The sequence below is a fragment of the Branchiostoma lanceolatum genome, chromosome 19 (genome assembly GCF_035083965.1).
Source record: "Branchiostoma lanceolatum isolate klBraLanc5 chromosome 19, klBraLanc5.hap2, whole genome shotgun sequence".
In the NCBI taxonomy this organism is placed as follows: Eukaryota; Metazoa; Chordata; class Leptocardii; order Amphioxiformes; family Branchiostomatidae; genus Branchiostoma; species Branchiostoma lanceolatum.
In genome coordinates, this window is record NC_089740.1 from 13,535,268 (window position 1) to 13,548,562 (window position 13,295).

General features: G+C 41.8%; 1 protein-coding gene across 1 annotated transcript in view; it reads right to left on the bottom strand.

Annotated features, from left to right (window-relative positions):
• The window catches only part of LOC136425157 (zinc finger protein 436-like), a 27,985-nt gene continuing 14,690 nt past the window's right edge, over positions 1-13,295 (bottom strand). Inside the window, exons 2-3 of the mRNA XM_066413954.1 lie at positions 502-636; positions 1-203 (exon numbers count right to left, since the gene is read on the bottom strand). Coding sequence (XP_066270051.1) covers positions 1-203; positions 502-636 — 338 coding nt within the window. The remainder of the gene's footprint in view (positions 204-501; positions 637-13,295) is intronic.

Here is a 13,295-nt window from a genome sequence, read left to right on the forward strand (position 1 = left end):
TCATGATAGAATCAGCTCTACAACAGGTACCGTTTTGTGAGGTCGCCTGTTTTCGTGGTTCACCAGCAGATCTTTGGGGGTGTGAATCTTGGCAGCTTCTGGCTGGATGGTGTTCTGACCGAGGTGGTTAAAATTCGTCCCACAGGCTCTACTCAGGGCCGCCTGTGGGACGAATTCCAACCCACAGGCCCTTAACTCAGGGCCTGTTCCGGTCAGACACTGGGACCAGTCAGATAGCTGTCATTATTCCCCCCTCGAAGGTCTGCTTGGAGGCTACGACCTCACAGAGCGGTACCTTTGTCTGCCAGGCTTAAAACAATGTCAGGCTGAAGAGGACAGTACAGTTAGTAGTAGACTAAGTGTACAGAGGAGATCCCAACAGTTCAGGTGTCTGCCGCATAATTTTAGCATAATGCACTGCCACCAGTTAGCATCAGCAACAAAAGAAAGGAAAAAAACAGAATGCAATCATCATGATAGAATCAACTCTACAACAGGTACCATTCTGTGAGGTCGCCTGTTTTCGTGGTTCACCAGCAGATCTTTGGGGGCTGTGAATCTTGGCAGCTTCTGGCTGGATGGTGTTCTGACCGAGGTGGTTGAACTTCGTCCCACAGGCCCTTAACTCAGGGCCGCCTGTGGGACGAATTCCAACCCACAGGCCCTTAACTCAGGGCCTGTTCCGGTCAGGCACTGGGACCAGTCAGATAGCTGTCATTATTCCCCCCTCGAAGGTCTGCTTGGAGGCTACGACCTCACAGAGCGGTACCTTTGTCTGCCAGGGTAAGAATATCAGGCTGAAGAGGACAGTACAGTAGTAGTATAGTGTACAGAGGAGATCCGACAGTTCGGATGTCTGTCGAGTCCCGGCGGCGGTGCAATTTTACTATAATGCACTGCCGCCAGGACCACAGTCGGGTTGTCTTAAACATTCACAGTTAGCATCAACAACAAAAGAAAGGGAAAAAAAACAGAATACAATCATCATGATAGAATCAACTCTGCAACAGGTACCGTTCTGTGAGGTCGCCTGTTTTCGTGGTTCACCGGCAGATCTTTGGGGTGTGAATCTTGGCAGCTTCTGGCTGGATGGTGCTCTGACCGAGGTGGTTGAACTTCGTCCCACAGGCTCTACTCAGAGCTGCCTGTCCCGGACGAATTCCAACCCACAGGCCCTTAACTCAGGGCCTGTTCCGGTCAGGCACTGGGACCAGTCAGATAGCTGTCATTATTCCCCCCTCGAAGGTCTGCTTGGAGGCTACCTCACAGAGCGGTACCTTCCTATTTCAGGCAAAAAAATCAGGCGGAATGAAAGCTAAGCAAAAAATAAACGGGAATTATGTGGCTCCAGATGTGGTGCAATAGATGTTGGTTAGCTGAGAAATGAGTCCACTCTACTATAGTCTTAACAAAGCTATGTTCCAGAAGATAGCAAGATGAACAGACGGACAAGCAGACAGACAGACAGACAAAGAGACAGATGTACAGACAGATGAACAGCCAAATGGACACAGCAAAAACCATAGAATTCATCTAATTCATCTATTTACAAGATCCAATTCTTGAACAGTTGGCATGTTTACTTTTCCACATGCTTATATACACAGATACGTAGAGCGGAAATACTTTTCCACAAGGTTACGGCTTCATTTAAGTCTGCTCCAAGTCCTTTGCATTGAAAGCCAGGCATGACCTTGGGATTTGTGGCGGTGACGTTTTGAGGATTACAAGGGCATAAGACAGGAAATTTGGTGCAGTCGAGTAGAGGAGACCAAGTAGATTATAATTCATGTCTTCAGATTCTCCCAGTAATTTCAAAGTCAAATCCCTGTTCAGATATTTTTAGTGAGTTCAACATTTTCTGATTAAGTTTTTCAAGTCTAATAGCAGCAAGAAAAAAATGCACATAAATTGTGGTATTATTGTGAGAACAGAACACGCAAGTTTTGGTATTATTGTGAGAATAGAACACGCAAGTTTTGGTATAATTGTGAGAATAGAACACGCAAGTTTTGGTATAATTGTGAGAATAGAACACGCAAGTTTTGGTATAATTGTAAGAACAGAACACGCAAGTTTTGGTATAATTGTGAGAACAGAACATGCAAGTTTTGGCATAATTGTGAGAATACAACATGCAAGTTTTGATATAATTATGAGAACAGAACACGCGAGTTTTGGTTTAATTGTGAGAACAGAACACGCAAGTTTTGAGACGAAAGAGATTTGTTAATTCCAAATATTCTCCCAGCAATTTCAAAGTCAAATCCCTGTTCAGATATTTTTAGTGAGTTCGACATTTTCTGAAGTCTTTCAAGTCTAATAGCAGCAAGAAAAGAATGCACATAAATTGTGGTATTATTGTGAGAACAGAACACGCAAGTTTTGAGACGAAAGAGATTTGTTAATTCTGAATATTCTCCCAGCAATTTCAAAGTCAAATCCCTGTATAGATATTTTTAGTGAGTTCGACATTTTCTGAAGTTCTTCGAGTCTAATAACAGTAAGAAAAGAAGGAGAAAAGCTAAAGTGGACACCTAGATATTTGGTTGACTTCACTGGTCAGTTGTTACATTATAATAGCACCTATATAACAAAATTTTTCTCCCTCGAAGAGACAGAGTCTCGCTTGGCACTTGACATCGTTTTAATCGTGTTCACAAGCAATGGTACAGTTCTATGCATCACAGAGGTCAAAGGTATATTAAGTACTGCAATAAGGCGGATAACTGAAACTTAGAGTCAGGAGTAAAACAACTTAACATCAAGGATAAAGTGCCGCTTTAATAGTATAAAAGACTAGTAAGACTAAAACGAGACTTAAAATTCAATTTGGTCTAAGACTGAGGAAGTGGCTTGGCTCTGCCAATGTCAAGCTCTGGAGCCCAGATTCACGTCACTCTAACTGCTCTTTGTGTTCTTGTGAGCTCTCGCACAGATCTCATGTGACCTCACCAAACGATTCCGTCATATGACCCACGTCATCATGTGAGCATAACAGTTTTTCTTCACTCCCTGATCTCTAAATCAGACTTGGCAGAATCAACACCATTTAACTTTCGAATTGCAAAAGCTGTGGCATCGGCCCAAAATAAATGTTTCCAAAATTGACTTAGTTTTGCAGCACACAAAACTTTGCAGAAATTGTGGCATTGAGTTCTTCATTGTCAGCATATCTGACATTTCTTTGTAGTTTCTCAACATCTGCTCTAAGTCAGAACTCAGCCCACAGGACTCCAGGCCTATAGCTTTTAATGCTGAATTTTTTTTGTAGTTTCTCAACATCTGCTCTAAGTCAGAACTCAGCCCACAGGATTCCAGGCCTAGCTTTTAATGCTGAAATTTTTTGTAGTTTCTCAACATCAGTGCTCTAAGTCAGAACTCAGCCCACAGGACTCCAGGCCTAGAATTTTTTTTGTAGTTTCTCAACATCTGCTCTAAGTCAGAACTCAGCCCACAGGACTCCAGGCCTAGCTTTTAATGCTGAAATTTTTTGTAGTTTCTCAACATCTGCTCTAAGTCAGAACTCAGCCCACAGGACTCCAGGCCTAGCTTTTAATGCTGAAATTTTTTGTAGTTTCTCAACATCTGCTCTAAGTCAGAACTCAGCCCACAGGACTCCAGGCCTAGCTTTTAATGCTGAAATTTTGTGTAGTTTCTCAACATCAGTGCTCTAAGTCAGAACTCAGCCCACAGGACTCCAGGCCTAGCTTTTAATGCTGAAATTTTTTTGTAGTTTCTCAACATCTGCTCTAAGTCAGAACTCAGCCCACAGGACTCCAGGCCTAGCTTTTAATGCTGAAATTTTTTTGTAGTTTCTCAACATCTGCTCTAAGTCAGAACTCAGCCCACAGGACTCCAGGCCTAGCTTTTAATGCTGAAATTTTTTGTAGTTTCTCAACATCAGTGCTCTAAGTCAGAACTCAGCCCGCAGGACTCCAGGCCTAGCTAAATGCTGAAATTTTTTTGTAGTTTCTCAACATCTGCTCTAAGTCAGAACTTAGCCTACAGGACTCCAGGCCTCAGCTTTAAAAGCAGTAGAATAAGGGGTGGTTTACTCTGTTTTCCCGAGGATTTCGAAGTCAAATATAACCATTCTCTGTTGAATTGTATTCAATTCAATATTACACAACTTCAAACGTTTTTTTATGCAACACTCGGATACCTTTTTTGTAGTAGTTGGACTGAACTCGTAAGTTTGGAGTGCTTTGTCCTGATGTATTGTGTTTCAAGAGAATTGGCTTTAGGGATTTTCAAAACTTCTCAAGTCACAAAAACCTTGAACCTTGAGCCCTACTCTGAGTATCATAATTCCTTAAAAAGTGTCTTACATTTGTGGCTATTTAGACTAACTATTGCTGCCTTTTAAATTAATGAGTCTACACCAGATTCTCCCTGAGGTCTGTTTCGACATATAGTCTACACCAGACTCCTTGAGGGCTGTTTCAACATATAGTCTACACCAGACTTTCTCAGGGCCATTTCAACATATAGTCTACACCAGACTCCCTGAGGGCCGTTTCAACATATAGTCTACACCAGACTTTCTCAGGGCTATTTCAACATATAGTCTACACCAGACTTTCTCAGGGCCATTTCAACATATAGTCTACAACAGACTTTTTCAGGGCAACATGTAGTCTACACCAGACTTTTTCAGGGCCATTTCAACATATAGTCTATACCAGACTCCCTCAGGGACATTTAAAAAAGTATGAAGACTGTTGGTACCAATTGAAAGCATTTGGGGCCTAAATCAAAGAAGGATTTTGTCTTCCTGATCATTTTTGTAGTTTCCCTTCCGCACAATATTTATAACATTGGCAAGTAATTTTTTAAACTGCCCTAGGATTTCAGTCTCTTTCAAGAGTGATCAAATTTTGATTCAAATTCTTGTAATTCAAAATAAACTTGCAAATATTTTCTAAAACATGTATACACCATGATAGTGTTTTACATCTATTAGTGTCATAGAACCTTGAATGCTGGTAGGTTGATAGCGATACTAGTGGAAAGTCTGGACCTTATCATCTTAGTAGTACACTCTATACAAGTCAATATACAAGATTCGGTGTCCTAGAGTGAAGTGGTCTATCAATGTCATAATGATTAAGAAACATGATATAGAATTTCAAATGTATGAGCTAGAGGAAATCTAAATGGATTTTTGTCTTTCCAACCATTTTTTTAGTTCAAATTCGTCCACACATGCTCAAGTCAAGTCATTTTTTAAACTACCCATTCTCTCTTTGAAAGTTGTGATCAAAATGTAATTTTGATTTTTGCAGCTTTTTATGTACTTAACTAGTTAGACTATCAGATATTTTCCAACATCTACATCCTATTTTACAAAATAGCGTTTATTTTGAGACATAACTTCTAGGACACTGTACATGTAGAGCATGGCGCATTATTTTCATAATTAATCAGAAATAGGAGTTATATGATATGCAGGTAAGTCAGATGCTAGGCTCTTTGCCCTTTAATGAGTCCTTCTATGCTAGCTGAATGTTGGGTTAAAAAAGTCTCAGAACCTTGAAGTTCCTATATAGACTTAGACTGGACCAAGTTCCTATTTTACGACACTGTGCCACTATTAATAGCATTTCTCCAGGCATCTACTTAGTCCATAGCTTAGTAGTTTTAACACTTTCACTTTGTGCCAGCTGAGGTCCATTGTCAGAGTGATAGTGACAGTGACAGCAAAAAGAATGAAAAGGCACGCCATAGTAGAAGGGGACAAGATTCTTTGTCAACCTTCAGCCTACTAAGTTAACCATTTTGATACCAAATTTCAAATTCAGCTGCAGTGTCAATGCCTCTCGTCTAGGGAATTCAACTGCAGTCAGTTTGACCATTTATGTGATGGACTTATTTTCCTTTTTGTGTTGAAATGCAGAAACAAAGTTCTGTTTAGTTTCTTGTTTTAGCCGTCAACTTTGACTGCAGCAGAAACTGTTAGATAACATGTACATTCATGATCACACTGTCCAAAATACCTGAATGTCAGTGTGCCTGCTGTACCGAACCTGGACGTTTCCTCGATCTATGCCGGGGAATTTTCCCCTCAGGCTCACTCTGATTTGTGTCTACATTCAGGGTGATGTTACAAACTAAGACAACAGGCTAAAATGTACAAGACTTAGTTTAAAACCATTCTACCGATTTCTGGTCGCATTTAAATCAATTTTTTTCTAAAGGCATAATACAAAATTGCTTTCCAATTCTAACAGGTAGCTTTTCCCAATACAATGGCATGGCTATAGGTTGGATGTACATTGCAGTACCTTCAGATCGTTGTTTTTCATTTGATGCAAGACTGTCACAGCACAATTATGCAGCTTGTTCCACTGACTGTTACCTTCCATGCAGGTGCCCTATAGTTACATGTATGTCAGAACTTGTTTCGTTTTGTATTTGATACAAGACAGGACAACATACGGGATTCATGGGATAGTCTGTTGGATTTTTGTCATAAGTCAGATCCAAGGATGTGGGTTTATAATCACCCAAATTGCTGGATGTCAATGTACATGTATATCTGAATATCTGAAAGTTCACTTCTGCAACTTTTCTCAGCTGATTCTTTTCTTGGTGGTTCCTTGGTTTCTCGGAAGCATAGACTGAAACAATGTCTTACTACATGGTATCTGTTATCAGAAATCATCAACTCAAATCAACAACTCAACTGGGGGGCTATCAGTCTGAGAGTGGTGTAATTTGGGCTAATCATTGCTTGTGCTTGTTCACCCTTAACCGGCTTATTAATTTAGTGCTCTGTGTGTATGTGTGCTTGTGTGTTGATGGAACTTCTGGTCTTTATACCTTTTGCTTCTTGACAACCAGTACCTATGGTGACCGTCTTGATATTTTTGGTGGCAGCTACTTGAAGATGTTTAGCGGGCCATACAACTTAAATGTGCAATCACAGTACAGCAGGGGGCTTAAGTCCACTTGTGGTGTTTGTTCAACTACCATTCTCTTCCCAAATGCTAAGTGCTTTTGAAGCAGTATGTACCATTTTCAAAGTCCATTGACTTGGCCAGGATCAAACTCATGACCTACCATGTACAAGGCGAGCACTCTACTGCAAAAGGTCATAATGTCCTGGTTACTGCAGCAGAATTTTCAGTTCAATTTGATATCTCGTGTTCTAGACATGCTATGGTCTTGATTTTTTAGAAGCACTAATGGGAGGAAGAGTAAGTCATGTACATGAAGGATTGAGCCCCCTAGCAAATCTTTTGGAACCACAGTGGCCAGTTGTGTTTTATATCATACATCAAAGAAGTGGTTGTCAGATTGCACATTCAATGAAATGATATTTTTCAAGTGGCATTGGTGGCTTTAGTAATCTTTAGGGACATGGAAGAAGTTGGTTTGGACCCACACCGCATACTTGAAAGTCCTTTGGGCATGGTTGATCAGGTTAGCTTGCGATGCTAAAATTCAATCATGCTTCAACATTAGATTTCAACTTTCTGTAAACTTTTTTCATTTCTTTGAGTTGTCCATTATGTTTATCAAAAGAATTTATTACTTGCTGCATGTAGTGGGATATACACACATCGCCTCATAATCTATGGATTACATATTAAGTGTATCAATATGCATCTTTCATTTTCTAGTTCCCCATTCCCTTATCTTCCTTGTTCACCCTGGCCTTTGATCTCTGACTGAAATCTTAGGCTCAATCCAAAAACACAAGTAGCTGTGATGATTCATTTTATTTAATTGCACTCACCTTGTGTCCATGCTGCTATAAAGGGGACAAAAATGAGAAAAAAAAATGAAAAAAAAAATGAAAAAAAAATGGAAAAAAAAATTCAAAAAAAATTAAAAAAAAATGAAAAAAAAAATGAAAAAAAAATTCAAAAAAAAATTCAAAAAAATTCAAAAAAATTAAAACAAACAAACAAACAAAACGCCACATCCCAGGTTGTGATAAACCACAGAAGCCACATCTGCGCAACAAGAAGCATAAAATTCTCTGTACGTCAAGGCCTGAAATACTGGACTTTGAAACTGTAGGCCTTATTGCAACAACATGACCTGTCTACTAAGGGACGAATCCTCAGGGTACCATCCCAGCTGCTGTACAAGTGTGCTCCGTCGAATGTGAACTGATTTTCCTGCTGCAACGAGTACTGAGAGAAGAACCCTGGTGCCATCGTTATCCCAGCTGCTGTACAAGTGTACTCCGTCAAATGTGAACTGATTTTCCTACAGCAACAAATACTGAGGGAAGAACCCTCTGGTGCCATCCCCGACTGCTGTACAAGTGTGCTCCGTCAAGGTGAACTGATTTTCCTGCAGCAACAAGTACCGAGGGAAGAACCTTGGTACCATCAATCCCAGCTGCTGTACACGTGTGCTCCGTCGAATGTGAACTGATTTTCCTGCAGCAACAAGTACCGAGGGAAGAACCCTGGTACCATCAATCCCAGCTGCTGTACACGTGTGCTCCGTCGAATGTGAAATGATTTTCCTGCACCAACAAATACTGAGGGAAGAACCCTGGTGCCATCAATATCCCAGCTGCTGTACACGTGTGCTCCGTCGAATGTGAACTGATTTTCCTGCAGCAACAAGTACCGAGGGAAGAACCCTGGTACCATCAATCCCAGCTGCTGTACACGTGTGCTCCGTCGAATGTGAAATGATTTTCCTGCACCAACAAATACTGAGGGAAGAACCCTGGTGCCATCAATATCCCAGCTGCTGTACACGTGTGCTCCGTCGAATGTGAACTGATTTTCCTGCAGCAACAAGTACCGAGGGAAGAACCCTGGTACCATCAATATCCCAGCTGCTGTACAAGTGTGCTCCGTCAAGGTGAACTGATTTTCCTGCAGCAACAAGTACCGAGGGAAGAACCCTGGTACCATCGATCCCAGCTGCTGTACACGTGTGCTCCGTCGAATGTGAAATGATTTTCCTGCAGCAACAAGTACCGAGGGAAGAACCCTGGTACCATCAATCCCAGCTGCTGTACACGTGTGCTCCGTCGAATGTGAACTGATTTTCCTGCAGCAACAAGTACCAAGGGAAGAACCCTGGTACCATCAATATCCCAGCTGCTGTACACGTGTGCTCCGTCAAGGTGAACTGATTTTCCTGCAGCAACAAGTACCGAGGGAAGAACCCTGGTACCATCAATCCCAGCTGCTGTACACGTGTGCTCCGTCGAATGTGAAATGATTTTCCTGCAGCAACAAGTACCGAGGGAAGAACCCTGGTACCATCAATCCCAGCTGCTGTACACGTGTGCTCCGTCGAATGTGAACTGATTTTCCTGCAGCAACAAGTACCGAGGGAAGAACCCTGGTACCATCGATCCCAGCTGCTGTACACGTGTGCTCCGTCGAATGTGAACTGATTTTCCTGCAGCAACAAGTACCGAGGGAAGAACCCTGGTACCATCAATCCCAGCTGCTGTACACGTGTGCTCCGTCGAATGTGACTTGATTTTCCTGCAGCAACAAGTACCGAGGGAAGAACCCTGGTACCATCAATATCCCAGCTGCTGTACACGTGTGCTCCGTCAAGGTGAACTGATTTTCCTGCAGCAACAAGTACCGAGGGAAGAACCCTGGTACCATCAATCCCAGCTGCTGTACACGTGTGCTCCGTCGAATGTGAACTGATTTTCCTGCAGCAACAAGTACCGAGGGAAGAACCCTGGTACCATCAATCCCAGCTGCTGTACACGTGTGCTCCGTCGAATGTGAACTGATTTTCCTACAGCAACAAATACTGAGGGAAGAACCCTGGTGCCATCCCCGACTGCTGTACAAGTGTGCTCCGTCAAGGTGAACTGGTTTTCCTGCAGCCACGAGTACTGAGGGAAGAATCCTGGTACCGTCTAAGCCTGTACAACAGAATGTGCAACAGAATGTGACTTCATTGCCGCCAGCACCAACGACCAGAAGCCTGGGACTTAAAATGCTACTATCTCAGCTGCTATGCTGTTGCAAGAAACAACCGGACGTCCAGACTCTGCAACAGAATGTGACTTGATTGCCAGCCGAGCAACACCGACTACAAAGAGTCTGGATGGTACTATCTCCAATCTCAGAAGTTGCATCAGAAAATATCCAGCTTCATCTCTCAAACACCAGTCGCATGCCTCCATCTTTTCTGCCAGATCGCGAACACTGCTAGATCATGCACCGGAACAATACCATGGGACAAATGCAGGGTTCTGGAGGCGATTGCCAACAGCTGATTCAGCTGAAGTCATCAAGCCATGGGATGTGGTAAGAGGGAAAAGGTCCCCGCAAAGGAAAGGACCCCCTAAAAAAAAAAAGAAAAAAAAAAAGAAAAAAAAAAGAAAACAAAAAACAAAAAAAACAAAAAAGAAAAAAAAAAAAAAGGCCCTAAAGCAGCTTCTGACCCACACTTATACATAAACCCAACCGCTCTCCACCCACCACACGCACGCACACACGCACATATATACACATACATTTATACATGCTCTCTCCACAAACAAACCTCAATGGTCAGGGACACAAAATATTGTTTGTGAATCATCACAGTGAAACGATTGGTAGGTTTATTTCTATGTCATATTAAACATTTCAGAGAACGTGTATACTTCCCTCCCAAGAACTTCCCCTCTGTACCCTGAACTCAGGATTTGAAAGATGCTTGAAAATAGAATGGAAACTATAGAGATAAATAGATGTGAGGCCGTTCCCTGGTATGTCCTGTAAAAAATTACATGGAGCTTTGGGGGCAAAATGGATAATAATGGGTAATGGACCGTGCTTAGTTAAGGAAATGTTTACAGATATGGGTTGGAATTGAAACTTTGAAACATTGGCTTAATCCAGGGTTTGAGAACTGGATCTGCAACTGCAAGCCACCTGACTTACGTTTGCCCAAGGGACAGTCAATTGAAACTAAATCTGGAAATTGACATAGAAGTGTGTCCTCATAGCTTAGTTATAGCAGTCGGCAGGTTTTAAATCTTAGTTGGGGGGAGGCGGCTCCGGGATACTGGAAAGGCTAACACTCGGCACGTGGGTTGGTAGGCGTCTCCACGAAACGTAAGATCAGTTTTGAGGAGGTTTACCATCTTCACGGGATCCTGGAGGCCGGGATAGTTTCTGCCGGCTTTCCAATTAGACAGTTATAGGTTTCTTGGTGTTCATTTGATCTGTCTCACTTTCTCTTTCCTTCTCTGTTTATATCTCTATATATCAGGTTTCTCGGTCTTTTTGGAGGACACACTTGGGTTAATTATGGTAGCAAGGTACTGGAGTGCTCCCTTGTGACCTTTAAAAAAGCAAGGGGGTACCGTCATTTTCTCTTTGTGCTGATGACCGGTTCGCTGCGTTAATAAGAACGCCAGTCTTCAAAGTCATGACAAAGCCACCATGTCACCAAATTATCTACACTCCTTTTATTACTTCTATTAGTTAAGAAGTAAGAGAGACTTTCACTGAAGCATCAGTGAACAAAAAATATTGAGTCTTTGCGACAGTCTTCTGATTGTTTGTGTACACTTTTCAACATAGCTGTTACGGTAGAGGCTTGATTCTGGCTCCAAAGAGTCACAGGAGAAGTTTAAATGTCACCAAATGGTCGCTGGTCTTTGGTATGAAAATCCTTTGGCAGAAACACAAAGTTCCATGGTTTTGTGTGTGACTGTGTGTGTGTGTGTGCTTGTGTGAGGATGAAAAATAAGGGGTGAACAGGGCTGTCCGTTTCCAGTTCGGCGTCCTGCATGCACAGGTCGAATTTCATCTTCTCCGTTTGTCTGCTGACAGATAAGGGTTCGTTGTTCAGTTGCTCGGTCAACTTCTCGGCAGGCGTGGAATGCCAACTGCCGTCTTCGGTGGGGGGAAACGCAAACCGCGCTGGGAGCTTCGTCTTTCTCATGGTAAAATTGGACAACGGAGGTCGGTAAAACTCGATACTCTGACAGTAGAATTACTGGGTGAAACTTAAACGGTAGGTCCGCCCCTTGGTTGAAAACTGGCACGTAAAGATGAGAATCTGGAAGAGAAATGTCGAGGACGTCTGTCTCAAACCAAATCGTGTCAAGCTCTGAGCCCCGGATCACAGTTCTTGTGTGTTCTCGCGGTAACAATTCCCTCAAATGATACCACATCATCATGTGATCACATGGGTTATCCAGAAGTTGTGTCTTGCGCTATCTGGTCTTTCAATCACTTGGAAGGTCTTCCCCAGAGTCTGCATGGGGGTGAAAAATCCAGGCTGTAATCTTTGTGTATAACCTGGCCGAACCATCTAAGCCGTCTTCCCCCTCTCAATAGTGTGCTTATCTGAAACGACTCAGTTGTTTAACTTTAAACAACCGTAACAACGATGATGAAGCCTTTGCGAAAAAGCATGTCAAATAATCCTTTCAAAAAGTGGGAGTTCTAGTCTGACATTGTCGTGTTACTACTTTGAATTATAAGGGTTTAGTAGTCCCAGTTATAAGACTTAGATATGCATGAAATTGCCAGGCTACAGAACAGGCCATGTTAAGAGTTTTAGTGATTTGTAGTGAGTCATGTTCTACAGTACAGTGTCCACTTTCTTGCAGTTTGAATTCGTCTATTCAACATGAATACATATTCTTAAATCCTAATGTTCATAACTTTTTCAAGTTTTTATCATCAGGAGAGCGTGTATTGAGCAGAAAAAGAACACAATATATACGAACTGAGTGGATCAGACATTGTAGGTGTCCTTCATTAGAATAACCAGTTACTGTAGATGTATAGAAATACAGGTTGCATTTTAGAAATATTACAACCAATTAAGTGCAGTTATAACTTATATACATTGTTGTAGTTGTAATGGAATTGTAATACTAGATGGATGGGCAGTGAGTAGAAACTTTTTCTTTAAAACCTAGTCAATGATAAGGTCCAGACAAGTGTAATGTTAACAGTCTTCTATTTTTGTCAATGAAAATTTATGAAACAATTTTCCACATCTGTATATATAGGCGTTGATAGTTATCTTAAGTCAAATCTTTTGTAGAATTTTTTAGACACCCCCAAATGCTCAAATACTGGTACCAACAGTTGAAAAGAAGAACGTCCTTCAAAACTGGCCAGGAATCGAATCTCAGGAGAGGTGTGATCAGCCTGTTTGATGTATATAATTATCATTTCGAATCTTGATTCTGAAATTTGTAAGCGAGTACAAAAAAGTGAATTTGATTTCATTTGATTTGAAGGTAAGTAGCGGGACAAACATAGTGACTTAACTATCATTTGTCTGTAGACTACTTGCACAGTAAATGTCCAATGTTCTTCAAACATAGCGCT